The sequence below is a fragment of the Aaosphaeria arxii genome, assembly GCF_010015735.1.
Source record: "Aaosphaeria arxii CBS 175.79 unplaced genomic scaffold BU24scaffold_1, whole genome shotgun sequence".
Classification (NCBI taxonomy): domain Eukaryota; kingdom Fungi; phylum Ascomycota; class Dothideomycetes; order Pleosporales; genus Aaosphaeria; species Aaosphaeria arxii.
Genome location: NW_022983474.1, coordinates 1,090,613 through 1,111,543, shown reverse-complemented (window position 1 = coordinate 1,111,543; position 20,931 = coordinate 1,090,613). Strand labels below are relative to the sequence as shown.

The window sequence follows — 20,931 nt, the reverse complement described above, 5'->3', positions numbered from 1 at the left end:
TCCTTCATTACAACTCAAGCCAGTCTGCTACAATACAAGCAAAACCCCCCTTCCCGTCGCTTAAAACGCGCCAAATGCACGTCGCAAAACAAGTCGATCTCACGCTTCACGACACTACATCATCATCCCACCGCATCATCCCGTCCTCCCGTCCCTCACTCATTTCTTGTTTACAGATCCACTCTACGGAGTAACTTCCCGTCCCAATGTCACCATCGCACACCGCGAACCTGCACTCCCGTTCGAATGCGTCTCTAGTGCCATTTGGTTTGCCCCCTGGACCCAGCGTCCCGCGTCGGGGGTTTGAAAGTCTAATGTGCATACATACAAAGGTAGCACCACCGATGCTGTACGGTATGATTCATTACATCATGACCGCCAGGATTTCGTTCAATCTTGCGTTGTTTCCCCCTTCTGCTTGGGGACTAGGGGCATCATTTTCTCTCTTTCGTGGGACGGTGATGATGTGACGGTGCAGCATGAGTGCGGTGCCGATACCTTTTGTGCACTGGCAGGAGGACTTACGTGGGTAATGTGCATTATGTACGATTGATACACGGACGGGGAAACCGGGGCGGACGCGAGCATGGCGCTATTCATATTTGTGGGTTTTGGTATGCGGCGAGACGTGCTAAGTACTAGGTCAGATCAGATAGGGTAGCAGGGATGGGGGTGGGATGGGGAAGAGTGGTTTCGTCATTGTGGGATCCATTGCGGTTCGTGGTAACGGTGGCTGGATGGAAAGCGAAAGGGGGTTGGGGTGTGGAGTTGTTGTGCTACGATGGATGAGATGCATGTGTGGGGTTCCGTTACCGTGATTTGCCCCTAGGCACCGCAGGAGAGAGCAGCTGAAAGGACTGGGTTGATAGATCGATGTTTGATTGCAGAGCGGCAGAGTGAGTACAGAGTACAAGATGATGGAAAGAAAGCCGGATCGATCGATCGGAGCCTGTCGACCACATTCAAACATGATGGCATATGTTTCGTAGTCATGGGAATCCGACCGCTTTTGCTATATCAGACGTGCTTTATGATCGCCCCGTAGCCGGTGATCATATTTCTTTTCTTATTCTGCATGTTCTCAATGCCGCGACATACAACCGGACACATGGTAAGTGACCCAAAACCTACACCGTATATACGCCCCCTTTCCCCAGCCAACAACGATCAGATGTCTACCTATCTATCTAGGCCAGCAGTCCGTCCCAGTTATCCCTCACCTGTCCCCAACCCCTGTAATTCCATCTCGAAACGTACGCCGGCGTCGTCCCGTCCCCGCCGTTCGCCGTCGCGTACACGCCCACGATCGCCCCCGTGAAACCCCAACTGATGATCTCGCCTGGCACGGTGGCGATGCGAATGGGCTTTGGCGGCTTTCCACCGTTGCCCCCTGGCGCCACTGCGATGTTGGCGTTGAAGGAGTAGTGCGTCGTGTTCAGCGTTTCGAGGGAGAGGGTTAGGGTTCTGTTGTGCCAGCCGTCGGGCACGGGGACGGTGAGGGAGGACGGCACGGGGATGTAGGATATGGCGTGGAAGCTGAATTGGAGTGAGGGTTTGGTGTTGTTAGTTGAGGGGAGGAGGGCGATTCCCATGCGTGCGTGGTGGTTCTGGTGGCGTTAGTGTGCGTTTGTTCGGTGGAAGGGGTTTGTTATGTGAGGGCTTACCTGGCTGAGGAATAATGTGATACCGACCTCTTCTCCTGGAACAGTTGGTTGGAAGTCAATGTCCACGTTGTAGTCGAACAGCGTGTCGGATTGTCTTCTCCCTACGAATGTCTGACCGCCTGGTCCTCCAGTGTTACCATCCAGACCAGTCAGGTTGAGCTTGGACGGTTTCAGCTGGAGCGTGTTGGGATGTCCTTTGGGTGAGACGACGTAGTTTTCCTTGATAGGAGGTCTCCAGTAGATGAAGTGTGGAGGTATCTTCGACCCCGGGCTGAATTCCAAATCCTCATCTCCTTCGTGGGCGAACGGTCTTCTAGTACGTCAATGATGTTGTTCTTGCCAGATAAGATCAGGCTACTCACCCGTCACCAGGGAGATCTTGGATGATGCGCGGAAGCTGCCACCCACGCATCGCGCCCTTGATAGGGCCATTGAACACCGGCCAGGATCCATTCGACCATGTCACATTCGTCAATACCGTCTCTCGTCCCATTGGAAACGTCTTATATTCAGGCCCAGAGCGAACGGATAACGCGACTCCCCACCTGGTTCAGTCAGCATATGTGCTCACCTAGGACCATTATGTCACGACTTACCAATTTCCCCTGCCATCTTGGAAAAGATCGGCATGTCCGACAGCTTGGACTGGAAGAATGAATGTTAAACATTTCTATCAATATTCTGAGCAGATAGTACGTACAGTAGTTGGTAGAGTTTGCGTTGGTCAGGACCGGGTTTGATGGATCGTTGTCGTATGGACCATACAGATTCTTCGACCGAGCAATTGTGACCATATGGTCTTCGCTTGTTCCACCTTCATTACTTAGCAAATGACCACTAAAAGGTAGCTTGAACACATTCTTCATATACCTTCAGCGGCCAATAGATAGTAGTATCCATCCTTCTGATAAATATGTGGTCCTTCCGGCGCCTTCGACTAGATCAGTAGTGCACAATCAAGACCGCCGACATACTTACAAGTCCTCCCGTACCATTCCACACATTTGTCCAATCAGATTTGACTTCACCAGTTTTAAGATCTACCTTGGCGAGATGAATACCAGGTCTGGCATAGTCAGTCGACTGTTGTATCAGCAAGCTCTGCGACAACCATACTCAACGCGATAAGCATGTGCCCCAACAACGTAAGACTCGCCATCCTTATCCCACACAGGGCTCGGATCATAGCCTTGAAACTTGAAATGCACCGCATCTGACCAGGAGCTCTCATTCCACAAGTCCTTCGTTTCGAATACAATCTGTGCAAGTGCCGTCCATCAGTCATAGCCAAACCAATACAACGCGGCCAACCAATAATCGATTGAGAGGGAACACCTACGTTATCCCATCGACTAGGATCTTGTTCTGGACGCTTATCATGCACCAAAGTGGTCACGAGATAGAAAGTGCCGTTGTGTCGTCGCAGTGTCGGAGCCCATATGCCGCTCGTCGACCCGTTCGATATCGCCAGATCTGGAAGTTGGCTGGCGCGATTCAAGACATGACCTGGGGTAGTATACAAATTAGCCGAATATTGGCGAGATTATAATCGTTTGACGAAGGCAGCAGCAATGACTACGGTTCCCATGCAGATTGGGAGACGAGTGCGAAATTCTCCTGCCGATCTCCCCAGCGAGTGTTCCGAACAAGGGGAATGCCTGGGTGCCAGTGTGGTGGATCGGACCTGGCAGGGAGGATGGATGCCGGACAGAAGAGGCAATATCAACATCGATATAGTCCTTTCAGTGCATGTGATATTGGCAATTCATTTTGCTTCAAGGTTAAACTCCGTTATAGCACCGAGCAACGCCCGAATGTATACTTCCCGGTTTCTGAAGCCGACTAGCAGACTGAATGATGGGTTGCTCTCATCATGCCTTGAGAACAATTGAGGGGTGGTTGAAGTGCCGATGTCTCTAGAATAATGGCCTTGTCGTTTCGATGGAAAAGCTCGACTTACCCACTAGTCTCCAAGATGTCAAATCCTGGCTAGCATAGATAGGAATGCCAGGGAACACATTGAAAGTCGAAGATGCACAATAGAAAGTATCTTCTTCCGGGACATGGATGCAACTTGGGTCGGGGTGGAAGCCAGGAATGATTGGGTTGTAGAAGGCAGTCAAGAACTGGCTGGCGACCGGTCCTGGGAGGGCAACAAACGCGAACCCCAATTGAAGAAAATACATCAGAATCATGATTGCCGAAAGGACAGAGCCACCGATTGCTCTGATTATCGACAGGTGTTTAGTGGTCGTGACAGATTGGAGAGGGAACCCGTACGTCCCATAGCGAGATGTTGCTGCTCCCCACACAGCTTATAGATTGGACGGCCCACCCTTGCTAGAGATCAGCTATTGCTCTTGTGGCATACCGTCACCACTGACCGCATTGCCGAACTTTTCCAGATTTTCTTCAATGATTTCCAGAAGTAACCGGGTAATTAGCCTCGTTCCCTAGCGCCAAGACGGAAACGAAGCGCGTGGAGATACCATTCGAAGTGTGGAGCGCAGCTGGGCAAGTGGAGAAGAAACATATTGCAAACGAGTGTGGGGTACATCAATCTGGTCATGATTACTATGCCGTGTAATGTCAATCCACCGGGTAAACAGCCTAGAGCTTGCTGGTGGAGGGTTAGTACGTTGTAAACAAAAAGCTTTGGATGCGGAGATCGACGTTGCATCCGGTACATGTTGGTACCGAATCACCGAGGCGTGCACATCTCAAGCTCAGAAGACAAATGTGGAAAGTGTGCAGAAGAGTAGTTATCTCGATATTAAATGCATTAAACTCCTTCCCAAGGTATCTTGATTCTACGATGTCAAAACATAATGCTACAATGTCAGTGTGTAGCTCGCTCGACAGGTTACCAATGGCGCCTCAAAGGAAGAGCGCCTGAACACCTTCTGTTCTCCTAAAATGCAACGGAGAAAGACTTCTCTCCATATAAGTGATGCAAACACAGCTTACAAAATCGACCTATGCCTAAGCATTGGCCATGACCAAATCCATTTCATCATCGTACTCTCCTTCAGCATCGATGTCCATTTCTCCCTCGGCGTCGATGTCTTCATCTTCACCTTCAGCATCGACGTCGCTTCCTGGCCCGTCTAGTTCTGGGGCCTTATCTTTACCCTTTTGGATCTTTGTATGATGGGGGCTTCCTGTTGAGCTTCTCGTGCTTCTACCATTAACAGCTCTGACAGCTCCACCATCCTCGGCATCCTCGGTGTCGATGCCATTGACTACACTTTCACCAAGCCTGCTCCTTGTGCGCCTTATGTTGAGACTCGGTGTGAATGAGCCATTGGCTGATGGCGATTGCTTCCCATTTCCATTCCGACTTGGAGACGGGAGTTGAATCTTCGAAACAGGAGCAGTGGCTATGCTGAGTGGAGTGCCTCGAATTCTCTGAGGAGTGCTCGTGGTACGACGTCGTGAGCCGAAGGGACGGCCTGGCCTGCGTTTCGCGGCCGGCATGCCTGGAATGGGAGGGAACACCTCGAATCGGCTGGGAGGTATGGGAGGCTGTGTAGTTGAGGGTTGAGATCCGGCCAAGGCTACTGTTGACATGGCGAGAGGCGTTCCCGGTCCAGGTGATCCATTCCTTGAATCATCCGCTGGGAGTGCGGGAGTGTTTGGTTCGGCGTCCGTAGGCACTGACCCAGCGTCATCCTGAGAAACTCCGTTCTCTTTCGTAGACAAATCCATTTGAACGCCTTCTTCTGGTGCCGGTTTGTCTTCTTCGTCCTCCAACTCTTCGCGTGGTTGCACCGTGTGCAGTGCTGGACCATCTTCGTATTGTCCCAAGCGACCCATGACATATGGAGTCCATACTAGCGATTCCGGATTTATCTTGGGGCTGTTACTTGCGTTGCACTTTTCAATGTACTGTTTCAAGTAATTGCGGTCGACTCGTAGCGCATACGTCTTCGTTACGGGGTCTCGAACCAAAGCACGCAGTCCTTCGAGAGCCGAAACGATGTCGTCAGGTGTCATACCGGTGCGCTCAGAGATGGTCGAGATGCTGAGAGGCGCCTTTCGATCCAGGAGCTCTTCACATAAGACCAAACGCCAGTACTTCCTGTAGCTCACCAATCCCATGTCACTAAGCGGCTTTTCTGGACTGCCTGTCTTCCTCTCCACACGCGTGAGAAGATAAGAAAACTCGATCAGGTACTGGCCATATCCTTTGCGCATGTGTATAGGTAATACCAGGATACATGAGACGTTGTTTAGAGAACTCGGTCGTTTCTCTTTTGAAAAGTAACCGACAAAGTGACATCCGAATTGGTCGTTTTCCGTCATGACATAGAAGAGAAACGGCTCCACATCGTAGTAGAGGGTTTTCGATCCGAGGAACAGCTTTGCAAGCAAACACAGATTTTGGCAATAGACCGGGTTTTTGCGACCGTCTACTTCGAAGAAGGAATACTTTCCATCACGATAGATCTCGTCTCCAGGAGGGTGCTTCGCTGGACATTTGAGCTGTTACTTTGTCAGTAGCTGTGGATTGAAGCTGTGCGAGAATAGCCTACCTTATGCCGCCATGCGACATAATCAGAATTCATGTACTTTAGACAGAACTCGCAAATGTACAGCACCTTGTTCTTGCTATACTCCTCTGGGTACGGGGCGGCGTGCCAGGTGTCGATCTCCCAGCCACCAAAGTTGACGCATTTTATCTTGCTGGCAGGGGCAGGATGCTTGTTCGACTTGATAACCTCCTGCGAGCCATATAGAGCGGCCTGTTTCTTCTTCCAGTCGTCCTCTGCTTTGAGACGCGCATCCTCGAACTTCTTCCTGTCAATCTGGGCAGGGTATGTCTTGGAAGTATCTGCGTCTGCTTCTGACAGAATGCCACCATATGGTTTACTCTTCGATTCATCCACCTCTTTATCAGCAAATCCGTAGAATAATGCGCCGTAATTTGGTTGAATGGCAGGGTAATGTGAGACCTCTGGTGACTCTGCTCGAGTTTGCAATGCTGCTCTACGATTGCGCTCGCGTCGTTCCCGATCTTTCTCACGGCGAACTTCAAGTCGAGGATCGAGACCTTTCTTCTTCGGTTTGGCCGTGACAATCTTTTGGACTTTCTCATTGTTGAGATGGAAAACAACCACTAAACTCAGAGGCCCGAATCTAGCATCGTCTTCTATCCAAACAAGAGGTCGTTTATCGTTTCTCTTGTTCCGTGATCGACTTCCGCGGCGCGCTCGGGCTGAACGTAGTCGAGAGCTCTCGTGTTCCCCTGTTGGATCTTGGGCATCATCTGCATCGGTCCCAGCATCGCTAACCGCATCTTTTGTGGTCAAGCGAGTAGATTCAACCTCGGATTTCGATAGTTCGGATGACCGTCGTTTCTTTCGCATCTGTCTCACTATCGCTGATTCTTGGTCGAGCGACGACTTCCTCCTCTTCCTAAGAGACCGCGAACCGTCCATGGGATCATCTGAAAGAATCAACTCGTTAAATACGGAATGTCCACCAGGGTCGGCACCGCGATGAGAGGGTAACAGATCCCTTGCGACTTTAGGGACAGACGATAACCTACGGCGGGTGATGGATTCGGACACCGATGCAGCGTCGTCCTGGTGTTGAGCATCTTGGAGGCAAGCGGTGCATCGCCATTTCTTCGGGTCTAATAGTTTGTTAGTAACAATGGATGGGATAATTCAGAAGTTGGCGTTAATTCATAACGTACCATCATCGGAGCTAAGCGTATTAGCGTCGCGGGCGCATTGCGGATGTGCTGCAGGAACATGTCAGCTACCCGCAAATAGCATATCTGATTGTATCATCTCAGGGTTTACTTACCGTTATCTCGACACGATATGCAGGTGAGATACTCTTCAAAATCTGGACTTGGATCATGGTCCTCATCCTCACCACAAAATCTACACTGAGTGTTAGCTTTCTCGGGTGACGCCACTTGCGGTTATTCAACACGTACATGCACTCGCTTGAGTCCACCCGCCCCGATTCGCGTTCTTCGTCTTCTTCATTTTCGCCTTGCCATTCGTTCTCATTCTCGGATTCTGAGCTGTTCGAGGCTGAATCATCGCTCACGGAACTCTTGGCATCGGAGAAGGATTCCACCGCAGCATCACCATCCTCGAGATTATCTTCATTATCCTCTGATGCTGAATCTTCAGGTACAGCTAACTTGACAGCGCCCACAGGCTCGTCATCATCGTCGTCCACCTCTTCGCCTTCCGCGTCCACATCTGATCCTTCTGCATCTGTAGTGTTTCCCTCCACACCTTTCATTCCAGAAATCTGATCGAAGTCGACATCCTCGTCTACTTCGTACTCTCCATCAATATCGTTGTCCTCCGAGTCGTTGTTGCTCGCTGAGTGGCCCATGAGCCTGGCCGGCTCTGCCATGGCGAGTGTGACGACAGACGCCAGTTTGGAGACAAAATACGCCAGTGTTTATGTGTTTGATGACTCGCAGCTGGTTCGTTTTACACCAGGCATCCACTCGATGTGTGAGTTGTTGATGTGGGCATGAAGTGAGGCTCCCGGCGCGTCTGGGGGACGTGTAGTGTTGTTGATGATGGATTCGCCGCTCACCACAAAGTGATTTCGTAGGCAGCAATGTTCAAAGACCTTTCTAACGTCCTGTAAACGGCAATAGGTGATGTGGAGATGCCCAAATCGCGTCGATTCGTGCCTGTTGGGGTTCGTGGTCGAGTACGGTCAGTTTCTTCGCCACGTCGCGACTTTTACGTCGGACCAGGGCCCTAGATCTGCGTATTTCGCGATTCGTATGATGGTAGGCGGTCGTGCGACACCGAGAAAATTCGTTTCGTGTGAAGGAGGCGCGTGGTTGATGCGATTTGGCTTGTAATGAACCCCCTACAGAAACGCAGGTGTCGGCCTGCCAAGACATACGCCTCCTCTCAAAGTTAGCTCCGACCCGACCTCACCTCAAGCTCGCAAGTTCATCACCACCCTCACCCACCGACCGTTGCGCAACTTATTCGACCCTGCCGCAGTCATGGGTGTACCTTTCGAAGCTCTCCTCCCCTATGGGATCATGATTGGCGTACGAATGCCCCTGCCCGCCCCTCAATCGCTCTTCCGGATCTTCGACTAACATTGAAGTGCAGATGTTCGGCTTCAGTGCCGCCGCCGTATCGTCGCTCAGGCAGATGCAAAATGGAGGAAAGCAGTTCAGACGGGGTCTTGACGCTTGGGACAGGGTATTTACCCCCAGAAAATTACTACTATGAGCAACACTAACCAAATCACAGCAAAGTACGATAAACCCACGATGACCTCATTCGATATGCGATCATACTTACAGCCCCACAGTGCTCGAACGCGACCGAAGATTGACTGGATTTGCGCGAGGACAGACAGACAAGGCCGAGGCACCAGAGGGATTCGAATTAAACAACCCTTGGAAGGTATGGGAGATTACTATATGTGCACCGGACATAGGACTGACTTCTCCAGGTCGAATCGCGGTTCTACTAGAACTTTTGCTTACTGGGAAAATTCCAAAATTCATGTTCAATCTTCACAGGCTTATTCCCTAGTTGTCCTCAAATCGAGACATCAAACAATTCATGGACGGTGTGTTTGGCAACCTCAAAAGTGAAAGTGACAATCTCATGAGATTCTGAACTATGCGAATATGCAATCAATCCATCGACCAGATCCGCAAATTCCACATCCGATAGTTTCATATTCGTTATACATCGTGTTTCCATGAAGAACCACAATATTATCAAGAGACCAATCATTTTAGCTCTGATGCAAGGCCACGGATACCATCCCTTTCTGATTGGCTAAAGTGGATCCCGAAATGTTCCTCCAACGCTTTCAATCTATCTTCTTCAGATGCAAATGCAATCTCTTTCTCCTTGACCCCGTTGACTCTCCATTTGATGTCACCGTTGCCCAAGATCAAATTTCCAATAAGCGTCTCGCCGTCCTCGCTGACCAACTTCTTCTCTCCGATGATCGTCCTCGTGAAGAAAGATCTTTGACAGGTACTCGTGTAATAGTTCATAATAGAATAGTCAATAGGTAGGAACTCCAGTTCGGTGAAGCAGTAGGTAGTCTGAAAATCCGATTCATTGTTGATTCTGTGTTGATAGATCCAGAGCCGTTGGTGCTCATCGGTATTTCCAGGGATATTATCCCATTGAAGGCGAGCAGTTGCTGGGTATATGTGTAGTTGTGTAGGTCCCGATTTATCGAGTTCCATGGGCACAATTGGACCGTTTGCTCCAAAGCCAACATCGGTATGGTATCTTTTGTTTCCAATCGTGACGATGTTCACCATGTGGCTCCTAACAGGGCGGTCAGCATGCTATGGCAGACGTAATTACAAGCATCTTCTCAAAATTGCACTTGCTATTTCTCGAAGCTTAATCGAACTTACCATCCACTCCATTTCCCGCCGTCGAAGACTCTTGCACCGGCGGAAAATAATTTGAAGCCCAAAGAACGGAGTAAAGTGGCAAAGAGGCAATTGTTCTCCATACAATAACCACCACGCCCATTATTGTCACCGATGATCTTGTTGAATAATTCCTCTGGGTGCGTCGATATTTGTCGATGCTGAGAGTAGTGCAGAGATAGATTTTCGAATGGAATACGAACAAAATGGTGTTTCAGTAGAACTGTGAGATACTCCAACTGCTCCTCAGGCGTCAAAGATGCAGCATCGTATTGACGACGATTCCTAGGCACCTGAAGTCGGTTGAAGTAAGCTTCTACCTGTTCATTTGTGTAAGTTGGCTGTGTTTGAATATTGGCCATATTGTACTATGCAATTATGGTTCGTTCAGACTCAATCGGGTAGTCTCTGTGATGAAATGAGGATGCGGGAAGATGGGTATGGCGGTCACAATTTCCTTTTGATATGATCGGCAAGATCGTCAAGAAGACAAAAGACAGAGAGGACCTGGGCTAAAATATTCTTATTTACAAAGTATCGTCTACTGGAGAGAACAGCATTGAGTAATGGAAAGATGAGTATCTTGCATCGAGAACAACGTCATTAGTAAGGTATGCGTAGCTCCGCTCCTGGCATCAGTGGCGTTTTGGGCCACGCTCGGTAAGAGGCTGTCGCGATGCCGAATTTAGTGGAGTGTAACTCGTAAGGCGGACGCGGGGCTGGTTGGCACTGTGTGCGGTCACTTGTCACTGATCACTGGTTACAACAAGTATCTACTTCGTACTATGTCTTAGTGAGTTAGTTGGGAAAGTAGCCTCGTAGAGTACTCGTAGGTAGATGTGATTGATAATGGCGGGTGCTGTCTCTTTAAAGATTATCCTTGTCGTTGTTCCTGGCCGCTAACCACTCGCACTTACCTCTTTCGGCTGTTCTGGCCCGTGTCCCTTTACGGATTCGCGCCGCGTCCAATCGTCAGGGGTCAGCCTCTCTGCATTCCCCCAAATTTCCCCCCCCAAAGAGAGGGAGCGCGCGCCGTCAAAGAATCAAATATCCCTTCACAATTGTTCCCCTTAACTTGGGTTCCTGAATTTCCTTCAGCTCCGTGCAGCTCCATCCAACAATCATGTCTTACTCGCCCTGATTATTGCAACGACCTGTCCGCTTGTCCTTGACCGCCGGCGTCTATATTGTCAGCCAACAAAACATATCGCCCTGGAAGTCCGGACAGGGTCTCGAATCTGGCCGCCGCCTCGTATACCCTCGCCGTTTGCGAGATCTCACTTCTACCATGAACAACAACACCAACGGACTGCGCACGCAGTATCCTTACGGCATGGAAGCTCTTAGTCCTCGACCGCTGTACGATTTCCCGTCTCCCACCTCGAATTATCCCTCCGGATTCGGCGCATCGCCGGGCTTTGTACCGTCCTCAGCTTTCCAGGGTTCCCCAAGGTTCGGCAGCAGCGTATTCATACCTCCTCCAGATGTCTTCTTGGACGGGCGCAAAGATGCAGACCAATTCGGAGGCGTGGACGCTGTGCGTGACTTCCGCGCAAGGCGCTCAGCCATGCTGAACAGCGATCCAGTCGCTATGCACTTGTTGGTGGAGACAGCCATGGGGGACAGCCAGAACTTTGATATCCTATCCGTGGAAGAGGTGGAGGCTCTGAAGCAGGAGCAGAAGGTATTGGACGGGAAGCTGAATACTGTGAGGAAGAGGTTGGAGTCAGAGACGAAGATTCGTGACGCTACAAAGTCGTTAACGCGGCTGACCACCAAGAAGAATGGACACCGCAGAGGCTTCAGCAGCCGTGGAAGCAATCCAAGCAAGGAAGACATTGTAGTTTCGGACGAAGGATTGGACACGATCAATAAGAAAGTCGACGACTTATCGCGCGAATATCTTGAGATCGAATCGCGCATGCGATTGATCGATGCTCAGCTGCTTATGCACACGGCCGGAGTGCTACAACTGACACATAGCGGCCCGACTAAAAAGGTTCAAAGATCACAGGAAGCGAATGGTGGAGTCCAGAGACCTGATAGTCCCGCAAGCATTTACAACTATGAAAGCAACCGTAGCCTTGGTCCCGATGGTGAGGACCATTTCGACGACAGGAGCTTATACCGATCACCAGAGAACCTCGACGTTCTTATGAATGCCCTCCAGAATGGAACACACCTCCACTCCGAGACTGTGGGACAACAAAGTCAATCTTTGGATGCCACCGCAAAGCGCCTAGAAGACCTGAATGAGCGGTTACGAGAACTTATTGTCCAGGCGAATCCAGAGAAGAATCAGGAATACGCATTGCCTCCTCAGAGTAACGGAGCACCTGATGCATCTTCAATGGATCAGCAACTTGATTTCCTCGACCAAGGTCTCCGGGACATGCGAGCGGAGCATGCAAACATCAAAAATGGCTCCAAGCACGCCTTGAACGCCGTCGAGGGCCGCCTCGAAGGCATCAACAACCAGCTTTACGCTCTGGTCAGCAGGAACGATGAAAAGGCGAAACCTCCTCCTGCGATCTCCGGGGGAGGTGCGCAGGAGCAACTCAACTACATGGAAGACTCGTTTTACACCGTTGAACAAGCTCAATACATTCTCACTGAACAAATCGAGGATCTTCGAACGAACGCCAACAACAACAAAGACGTAGATCAATACGAAACCACGCTCATCGGACTTTGGGACATCATTAGAGCTGGCGAAGAAGAGGCACGCAAGAGGAAACAACAGCGACGTGAAATGCTTGCTGCTGATCCCGATGCCGACGAGGAATTATCTCCAGACGAGGATCCAGGCCCGGAGCAGTTCTCGCTCATGGCATTCTCGGCAAAGGTGCAGATGCTTTACAGTCGCGCGTCTTCGCTCAAGGATAAGCAAAGTATCCTGGTCCGTCAAATCAAGCAACAACGCGAGTTGAACAGCCGCTCCGATGCCCAAAAGGAAGAGCAATTTGATCAACTCAAGGAACAAGTGCTCAGTGCCCGCTCAGAGAAGGCTTCGATGGAGAAGGAGCTCGAACGTGCGATGGGCCATCTTAAAGAGTTTGACCAGCAGAAGGTCGAATCGGACTCTAAAGCCCTCCGCGAGGCAGAGCAGCAAATAGAGTCGCTTGAAATGCAGCTCAAGGAATTCGATCGAGAGAAGATAGAAGCTGAATCGCGGGCGCTCGACGAGGCAGAGAAGCGTATAGGAATTCTTGAGAAGCAACTCAAAGCAGCCCAGGAAGAAGCCCTGGTCGAAGCAGCAGCCATACAAACGGAACGTTCGCAAGACTCAAATAATGTCAACGAGGCCAAGGCAGCACTTAAGGCCGCTATTGCGGATAAGGAGGCTATCCAAGCTGAACTATCGCAAGTGTCTGCCAGGGCAAACGAGTCAGACAATGCGCGCCGAGCTGCGGTCGCAGAAAAGGAGGCAATCAGTTCAGAGCTTGATCAAGCTGCCGGGCGTCTGGATGAAGTTTTGGTGGCTCTTCGGACTGCGTCATCCGAACGGGAAGCCGCCGAAGCTCGTAGCACAGAGGCCACCAAAAACCTCAAGGCCAAGGAGGACGAACTTTCAAGCCTCGAAAGTGAAGTCGTTCGCCTTACCACTGAACTTACCTTCGCCAAAGCTGAACTTGATGGCGCGTATGGTACACGAGCCGAACGAGCTGCTGAAAGCGCTGCCAGCCCAGAGCTGAAGAAAGAACTCGAGGACCTTGTTGCAAAGAATGCATCGATGGCTACTGAAATCCAAAGTCTTCGTAAGATGGCAGAAGCAGCATCACAGAGTGAGGCCGAAGCAAGGGATTCAGAGAGGAATCTCAAGCAAGAGTTGTCCGGGATGGCATCAGAGTATGAGCAGTTGACTCGCGATTCAATTCAGAATGAAAAGGATCGCGAAAGCCTTGAAGCAAGCATCGACAAACTCCGTGACGATAAGGAGGCTCTCGAGATGGAGATCTCGGATGAACGCGTCAAGTGGCTCGGCGTAAGGAGTCCCAGTGTAGCGAATGGCGCTGCAACAATAGAAGCTACTTCCATCCGCATGCTGAGAGAAGATTTCCGCAAGATGATGCGGGATAGGACCGCTGAAGGTCTAAAAGCACTCAGGGTAAGTCATACCACGTACAACACGATAAAGCCAACGTTGACTAAGTAATCGTAGAACGAACAAGAAGAACGACGCAAATTAGAAGCATTGATTCGCACTCTGCGAAAGGAGTCGGCGCCTCAGAAATCCAGTCTCAGCAAATCGCTGACACCTGCATGAAATCACGACAGAAATATTTTCGCTGTTTAGACTCGGCTTCGCATTGCATATCCTCCGCATCTTACTTATAATCCGTTGAATGCATAGCCTGGTCCCTTCGAGACCCTATTTATCATACCCTTTAAGCTGTGTGTAGTTTTATATTTCTTACCATTTTGCATCGAGGAGCCTGTTGGATTGTTCCCTCTATACGGTGCGCTAGGCGTTATTTCCTTTTGAAGCAAGCATGACAATAATGGCCGGATAGCTATCAACTGATCCATGATTGCCGGGAGCATTGTATCATCAGTCTAATGCTGTATGTTGCACGAGCATGAACATTAGATAGCTGCTCTTCAGTGAGTTCTACCAGAAATGGGAACCATGACGTAAGTTTATGATTTGTTCAACGTATGTTTTGGATGTCTCAAATGCGAATAACAATGTCCACATGCATTGCCGATGTCAATACCGAATGTCCAAGTTAATTTGTTCCGTTTGTTTACTGTTTTTGAGCTCTTGTGTGCCCATGACTCGACCCACCTACTGTCTCAATGTATCTTTCCGCATTTTTGGTGCGACGTGGAACCAAATATAGCCGTATTTCATGTTCAACACCTTTCAGACAAATGGTACCTTCACCCAATTGTTACTTTTACATGTTGTTCCTCGGACGTGATGGAGATGGAGTGGTCTCATCTAATCTCAGGCTGATCAAGGTCGGGAGATCGCGGTCACGTGGGCGTCGGCACCAAGCACCGCCGATTTCCGCACGATTTGTTCCGTCACGATGCTGCCAGGGCACAGGGAACTCCTCAACTCTCTTGTCATTCTGCTCCGTACGCCTCCTCCACCACCACTTTGGGGCACACTTTGCCCACAACGCCCTCGATATCGCTTGAGATGTGATACTACGTCACTACATCGCGCTTTATTCCTACCTTCGTACTGAAAGCTCTACAACCTCCCCAACAGCTACACCGAACACAGCTCTTCCCTCCCCTTCCCCAAGCGCTCGCCCACGATGCCACCCGCGGGCAGCTCGCGCACTGCGGTGGCCACCACAGCTTCAGACCGCCGTCAATCAACGCGACAAGGCCGTACGAGCGTTACGAGACCTACCAATTACTATGCGCGCACCTTCGCGGGCAGACTCTCTGCCATGGGCGGGCTGGAACAGACACCGCCTGCGGTGAATTCGAACCCGGGATTCCTCCCAGCCCTCACACACTTCACACAGGCCGTAGATGCGTTTCCAAAAGAACTCATTAAACACTTTTCTATGTTCAAGGAAGTGGAGGCGAAAATGCACGATTCCGAGCAGATGCTCGAGCAGCTCTTCCGAGAGATCGCGCGCCAACCCGTCCCAACCGTCCGCGAGCGACACTCAGCCACCCAGACCCTCGCAGCGGGTGACAACAGCGCAAATAACAGCGTCAACGGCTCTATGACGCAGGATGGTTCTGTTCAGCCACTGTCGAACTCGGTCGATCAGCTTCCTACCGACCGCAGCGGCCTCCCTCAGTCCGAGCAGGCTCAGCTTGAGCGCCGCGAGCTGTTCCTCCGTCTGCGTGTCGTTCTGGCATCAATGCTTGCGACGCTGGACGAGAAGATGGTTGTACTGAACTCAGCCAAAGGAACTAAGGACAGAGGTCTTGCGCGCATGCTCAATTCCTACGCCCACCTCGATGAAGAGATCAGCGAGGAGGCTCGCTATGGAAGCCTCACACACTGGGCCTATGCCGACAAGGAAGAGAAGAAGAAAGGCGGAGCATCACACGAGCGACAACGAAGAGAGGTGGTCGCAGCGAACAATCTCGCTGCTGCCGCGCAGCATGTTCACGATGTTGACTCAATTGCTGCTAAGAGCGAAGCTAGACGCGAGGCCATGTTGGCCAACAAACGAAACCGACACAACCACGTCGACTCCGAATTCGAAGATCGCCCCGTCAAGAAAACCCATAAACGTAAGGCGGTCGCAGCAGATGCGGGTGCCGCAGTTGGGTTGGGTATCATGAGTAACGGAGTGGCACAACCAGGAGGCAAGCGGAAGAAGACCGAGAAAGCATTGGCTGCGGCCGCTGCGGCCACAGCAGCCGCTCCAGCAATGGAGAGATCGCTCAGCGGTGCGCTCAAAGCTGCTGGAGGAAGTGGGAGGGGTGGCGGCAGCCCAAGAGCTACACCTGCAACAGAGGGTGGTCCAAAGCGAAAGCCTCGTACTGGCCTGGAACAAGCTCAGCGGAAGAATCAGTTGCCTACCCATTCTCCCCCTCTTGCTTCATCACCACTTGCTTCAAGCTTCGCCATTTCCAAGGCGACAGGCGGAGCTGCTGATCGGCCAGCATCTGCTCGTGCTAGAAAGAATTCGACCGCAAACTCGGTGGCCTCAGTCGCTCAAGAGGCACCAAACGGTCGTCGCCCATCCTCCTCACACTCCATACGCCCTCCTCCGACAACCACTGCTGTGGAAGAGCCCGAGCAACCGGTAGCAACTACCCGGGAAACCACGTCGACAAAAGTCCCTACACCTAAGGAAGTCCCCGAGCCTCCTCAACCTCCCAAACCTTCCACTCTCAAACACGAAGAACCTGAGGTTGAAGAACCTGAAAAGATGGAAATCGACGTCCCTACACCAGCCCCAGTCAACACAACCAAGGCCAGCAAATCATCCAAAACAGCTACGCCTGTCGTCAGCACATTCCCCGAAATACCTATGGCGCGAAGTCGAAGCACACGCAACGCCAACAACGGCAATGGCAACGGCACTTCCCAGACATCATCCGAGAACAACAGCACTTCCACTGGAACAGTCTCGAAGCGTGGTCCCAAGAAGAGTGCACAAACGACAAACAGTGCAGCCTCTCCCGCTCTCAAGGCTACCAAAGAGGTTACGAAGCCCGATCCACCATCTTCTGCGTCGTCCGTGGCGCCCGATCCCGAGTACAGCGACGGGGCCGATGAAGATGGTGATGAACCCCGATTCTGCTTCTGTAACGAAGTCTCCTACGGAGCCATGGTGGGCTGTGACAACGAGTCATGCCCGCGAGAATGGTTCCATCTGGCCTGCGTCAACTTGGACAAGCCACCGCCATCGCGCACCAAGTGGTTCTGCAGCGACCAGTGCAAGGAGGCCTACAACCGGACCACTGGCAAGGGAAAGGGCGGTCGTCCGGGAAGCAGTAGACAATAGGAATTATGTCGGAGTTCAAGGAGTTCGGGTTCTGGTCAAGGTTCTAAAGGTAAAGGTAGAGCTAGAGGAAAGCTTGGCCTTTGGGATGGCTGGGATGCTCTCTAAATGGGTTTGATTTATCGGGTATCTGGACAATCGGCGTACACGGGATTTGGTGGCTCTCTGCTCATAGATGCCACGACGTTGAAGGTCTGGAACGAAACACTGGAACCTTGGTCTTGCAACTTGTGCTTCTGCCTTCGGCGCGGAATGGGATACCTCTACGTTTTTGTTTTCCCTCATCATCATCATGTACTTTCCTTTCTTTCCTTCCACCACCGCTATTTCAGCGTTACCCATCTTCAGTGCCTAGATTTGGCTCAAGATGTGGTCATACACCAGGAGTTAAGGTTATCTGATAATACAGTTATAGCTGTATCTGAACTGTTGTCAGCGGTTTACCAAGATGTTTGGGTTTACCAGCGACCATCACGGGCTGCCAATAATATTCATATGTAGACGAAAGTGACTTCCAATGTTTTCCACCCTGTCCATCTGTGTACATCAATGTGATCAAGCCTGCAATATCTTCAAATTTCAGGAATTTACTAGATTGATTGCAATCCACTAACCATAGTTCATTGCAATTTCTCGTCTCGTCACGAGTTACTGGCTTTGTCTGCTGGTAAAGCCGATCGATCACCACCACCACTACTCACCCATTAACAGTCAACTAGGACCTGGACTAACCCCGCAAGGCATGGAAGTGGAAGGATGACGGTAGCTGACGGGTGCTGACAAGGGTCATAGACCGCGCAGTGGATCTTCGTCCTACAAACTAAGCGAAACCCTTACTACTCAGCGCCTACAACTGGCTGGAGAGCTGGGCTGGGGGACAACGGGGATTGTCAGACCGCTAGTATGCGGCTGGATTTCCAGTTCGCTGTCCCAAAAGTGTCAAAAGTGATAGATAATACATAGTTCCTTATTTCCCTCTCCATCTCTCGCTCTCTTTTTGGAAGAAAAAACCCAAATTCATGCACCATCCACAATGCCCGAAAACGCCTCCATAACCTCAGAAGAACAGCCCATCTTTACCCCCGAAAGCTACCCCTCGGGTACCCCGCCCGACCTGCGACTGCTGCACTACAACGATGTTTACCACGTCGATTCCTCGTCGGCGGAGCCCGTCGGCGGCGTGGCGAGGTTCCAGACGCTCGTGAATTACTACAGGAATGATGAGAGGTTTGCGGGGCAGTCGGAGCTGCTGACGTTCTTCTCGGGAGATGCTTTCAATCCTAGTTTGGAGAGCAGTGTGACGAAGGGTATGTATTCCTAGATGTACTTGCTTCAGGGACAAGGTGAAGACATGGATTATGGGATTTGCTAACTTGGATATAGGTAGCCATATGATACCCGTACTCAATGCCATAGGCACTGACGTAGCTTGTGTCGGCGTAAGTCTACCTTTCCCCATTTTACTATGTCTCAATCACCACCTACCACGCACACGACACTAACAAGAGGGTAAAACCCCCACAGAACCACGACCTCGACTTCGGCGTCAAGCAATTCCGCCATCTATCCACACAATGCAAGTTCCCCTGGCTCCTCGCCAACGTCCTCGACCCGGCCCTCGGCGACGGCGTCCCGCTCGGCAACGCAGGCAAGACACACATGCTCGAGTCATCCAACGGCATCAAGGTCGGCGTGATCGGGCTTGCCGAGCGCGAGTGGCTCGATACGATCAATTCGCTGCCGCCGGACATCATCTACAAGTCCGCGTCCGCAACGGCGAAGGAACTCATCCCCAGGCTGAAGGCGCAGGGCGCGGAGATCATAGTCGCGGTCACGCATCAAAGGGAGCCGAATGATAATAAGTTGGCGGAGTTGACGGGTGGCGGGTTGATTGATATCGTGCTGGGTGGTCATGATCATTATTACTCGCATAGCTTCATCAATGGCACGCATGTGCTGAGGTCCGGGACGGATTTCAAGCAGTTGAGCCATATTGAGGCGTGGAGGAGGGAGGGTGGGGGCTGGGACTTCAAGATTGTGAGGAGGGATGTCGTGCGGAGTATACCCAAGAATGAGGAGGCGAAAGCGTTGGTCGAGAAGTTGACGAGGAGGTTGAGAGAGAAGCTCGACAGGCCCATTGGTTTGTTTCCACTTTGCGTTTCTGATAGCATTGATTTGACTGACGTTGAATTGCAGGATACACTGCCGCCCCTCTGGACGCCCGCTTCACGACCGTCCGAACGAAAGAGTCCAACATCGGCAACTTCGTCTGCGACCTCATGCGATACTACTACGACGCCGACTGCTGCATCATGGCCTCCGGCACCATCCGCGGCGACCAGATCTACCCGCCAGGCGTCCTCCGCCTCAAAGATATCGTCAACTGCTTCCCGTTCGAAGACCCCGTCGTCGTCCTCAAAGTCACCGGCAAACAAATCTGGGACGCCCTCGAGAACGGCGTATCCAACTACCCTGCCCTCGAAGGCCGCTTCCCCCAGGTCTCCAATATCAATTTTGAGGTCGACTACACCAAGCCGCCGAACTCCCGCGTCGTGAGCGCGCAGATCGCCGACGCCCCCATCGACTTCGAGCGGGAATACGTGCTCGCGACGCGCGGGTACATGGGGCGAGGGAAAGACGGCTACACATCTTTGTTAATCGAAGAGGAGGGCGGGACGGCGAAGGAGATCATCACTGAGGAGACAGGCGTGCTGATCTCGACCATCCTTCGCCAGTACTTCATGTCGCTCAAGGTGCTCGGGAAGTGGAAGCGCTGGGGGAAGAGCATGGATCGCAAGTTCGATCGCGTGCAAATGTCATTGCAGAGGAATCATAGCTTTCACGATCCGTCGCCTCGGAGCCCTATTGCTGCGCCAAAGCATCCGAGAATGATGTCGTTGAGGAGGGACGATGCGCCGACGCCGAGTGACAGCGAGGCGGAGAATGATAGCGACCATGATGATGGGCCGGTGTATGATGATACAAAGCCGATCATGTTTACGGAGAGGGAGTTGAAGGTTGCGAGAGGGGTTATGAGGAAGTGGTGGAGGTTGGCGGGTTTGAAGTATGCGCCCAAGGCGTGTGACGAGCTTGAGGTTGGGGAGTTTGAGGTCAATTGGACCAAGGCGATTGCGCCCAGGTTGGAGGGAAGAATCAAAGACGTGAATAATGTCGATTCTTCGTCAGAGTAGTCAGTGGGATTGGTCAGGACACTTTGATATGGGTCCTGGTTTGGTGTTTGGCTTACGATTTTACGAGCGACTAAGAGAACAAAAAATCATATACGGCTTGGGAACATATCTAGAAGATAGGAAAAGGAATTATGATCGAATGATACATATTGGCATAAACAAAGAGAATGGACTTCTCGTCAATTTGGCGATAAGATGATACCTTGGGATTTCAAGATGTTGACTCGGTC

At 51.3% G+C, this 20,931-nt stretch overlaps 8 protein-coding genes across 8 annotated transcripts; 5 read left to right on the top strand and 3 right to left on the bottom strand.

Annotated features, from left to right (window-relative positions):
• Positions 1–75: 75 nt before the first annotated feature.
• Positions 76–556, top strand: BU24DRAFT_7834 (uncharacterized protein). The gene has a single exon (XM_033534630.1). It carries the CDS (start codon positions 207–209, stop codon positions 468–470), a length of 264 nt encoding a protein of 87 aa, XP_033389083.1. The 5' UTR covers positions 76–206; the 3' UTR covers positions 471–556.
• Positions 557–1,187: 631 nt separating this feature from the next.
• BU24DRAFT_382705 (glycoside hydrolase family 43 protein) lies at positions 1,188–3,850 on the bottom strand (the record flags this gene model as incomplete). The annotated part of the gene is made up of 10 exons (XM_033524778.1): positions 1,188–1,607; positions 1,665–1,974; positions 2,027–2,209; positions 2,261–2,309; positions 2,365–2,478; positions 2,535–2,595; positions 2,643–2,730; positions 2,781–2,923; positions 3,004–3,170; positions 3,625–3,850. 10 exons carry the CDS (start codon positions 3,848–3,850, stop codon positions 1,188–1,190), a joined length of 1,761 nt encoding a protein of 586 aa, XP_033389082.1.
• Positions 3,851–4,430: 580 nt separating this feature from the next.
• On the bottom strand, positions 4,431–8,514 carry BU24DRAFT_382704 (uncharacterized protein). The gene is made up of 5 exons (XM_033524777.1): positions 7,615–8,514; positions 7,479–7,558; positions 7,366–7,413; positions 6,200–7,302; positions 4,431–6,149 (listed from the first exon to the last, which is right to left on the bottom strand). The coding sequence occupies exons 1-5, from the start codon at positions 8,046–8,048 to the stop codon at positions 4,647–4,649; spliced, it is 3,168 nt and encodes a 1,055-aa protein (XP_033389081.1). The 5' UTR covers positions 8,049–8,514; the 3' UTR covers positions 4,431–4,646.
• Positions 8,515–8,669: 155 nt separating this feature from the next.
• Positions 8,670–9,296, top strand: BU24DRAFT_7767 (uncharacterized protein). The gene is made up of 5 exons (XM_033534626.1): positions 8,670–8,712; positions 8,772–8,869; positions 8,921–8,924; positions 8,982–9,076; positions 9,126–9,296. The coding sequence occupies exons 2-5, from the start codon at positions 8,777–8,779 to the stop codon at positions 9,144–9,146; spliced, it is 213 nt and encodes a 70-aa protein (XP_033389080.1). The 5' UTR covers positions 8,670–8,712; positions 8,772–8,776; the 3' UTR covers positions 9,147–9,296.
• Positions 9,297–9,411: 115 nt separating this feature from the next.
• Positions 9,412–10,511, bottom strand: BU24DRAFT_487297 (cysteine proteinase; the record flags this gene model as incomplete). Its single annotated transcript, XM_033533445.1, has 2 exons — positions 10,060–10,511; positions 9,412–9,967 (listed from the first exon to the last, which is right to left on the bottom strand). Exons 1-2 carry the CDS (start codon positions 10,437–10,439, stop codon positions 9,412–9,414), a joined length of 936 nt encoding a protein of 311 aa, XP_033389079.1. The 5' UTR covers positions 10,440–10,511.
• Positions 10,512–11,095: 584 nt separating this feature from the next.
• On the top strand, positions 11,096–14,821 carry BU24DRAFT_416426 (uncharacterized protein). Its single transcript, XM_033526446.1, has 2 exons — positions 11,096–14,185; positions 14,240–14,821. Exons 1-2 carry the CDS (start codon positions 11,366–11,368, stop codon positions 14,342–14,344), a joined length of 2,925 nt encoding a protein of 974 aa, XP_033389078.1. The 5' UTR covers positions 11,096–11,365; the 3' UTR covers positions 14,345–14,821.
• A 526-nt stretch (positions 14,822–15,347) lies between these two features.
• On the top strand, positions 15,348–17,513 carry BU24DRAFT_337493 (uncharacterized protein; the record flags this gene model as incomplete). Its single annotated transcript, XM_033523088.1, has 2 exons — positions 15,348–15,758; positions 15,819–17,513. 2 exons carry the CDS (start codon positions 15,348–15,350, stop codon positions 17,511–17,513), a joined length of 2,106 nt encoding a protein of 701 aa, XP_033389077.1.
• An 850-nt stretch (positions 17,514–18,363) lies between these two features.
• Positions 18,364–20,867, top strand: BU24DRAFT_382693 (ser/Thr protein phosphatase family protein). Its single transcript, XM_033524776.1, has 4 exons — positions 18,364–18,817; positions 18,894–18,949; positions 19,035–19,650; positions 19,707–20,867. The coding sequence occupies exons 1-4, from the start codon at positions 18,544–18,546 to the stop codon at positions 20,699–20,701; spliced, it is 1,941 nt and encodes a 646-aa protein (XP_033389076.1). The 5' UTR covers positions 18,364–18,543; the 3' UTR covers positions 20,702–20,867.
• Positions 20,868–20,931: the final 64 nt, after the last annotated feature.

Bases quoted from the DNA above. Each gene is read 5' to 3' on its own strand.
- BU24DRAFT_382693 (XM_033524776.1), top strand. From the start codon at position 18,544: ATGCCCGAAAACGCCTCCATAACCTCAGAAGAACAGCCCATCTTTACC. The intron at 18,818-18,893 runs GTATGTATTCCT...ACTTGGATATAG, and splicing joins GGAGAGCAGTGTGACGAAGG to GTAGCCATATGATACCCGTA. The intron at 19,651-19,706 runs GTTTGTTTCCAC...GTTGAATTGCAG, and splicing joins GAAGCTCGACAGGCCCATTG to GATACACTGCCGCCCCTCTG.
- BU24DRAFT_7834 (XM_033534630.1), top strand. From the start codon at position 207: ATGTCACCATCGCACACCGCGAACCTGCACTCCCGTTCGAATGCGTCT.
- BU24DRAFT_382704 (XM_033524777.1), bottom strand. From the start codon at position 8,048: ATGGCAGAGCCGGCCAGGCTCATGGGCCACTCAGCGAGCAACAACGAC. The intron at 7,303-7,365 runs GTACGTTATGAA...ACAAACTATTAG, and splicing joins TACGCTTAGCTCCGATGATG to ACCCGAAGAAATGGCGATGC. The intron at 6,150-6,199 runs GTAGGCTATTCT...ACAAAGTAACAG, and splicing joins ATGTCGCATGGCGGCATAAG to CTCAAATGTCCAGCGAAGCA.
- BU24DRAFT_7767 (XM_033534626.1), top strand. From the start codon at position 8,777: ATGTTCGGCTTCAGTGCCGCCGCCGTATCGTCGCTCAGGCAGATGCAA. The intron at 9,077-9,125 runs GTATGGGAGATT...TGACTTCTCCAG, and splicing joins AATTAAACAACCCTTGGAAG to GTCGAATCGCGGTTCTACTA.
- BU24DRAFT_416426 (XM_033526446.1), top strand. From the start codon at position 11,366: ATGAACAACAACACCAACGGACTGCGCACGCAGTATCCTTACGGCATG. The intron at 14,186-14,239 runs GTAAGTCATACC...AAGTAATCGTAG, and splicing joins AAGGTCTAAAAGCACTCAGG to AACGAACAAGAAGAACGACG.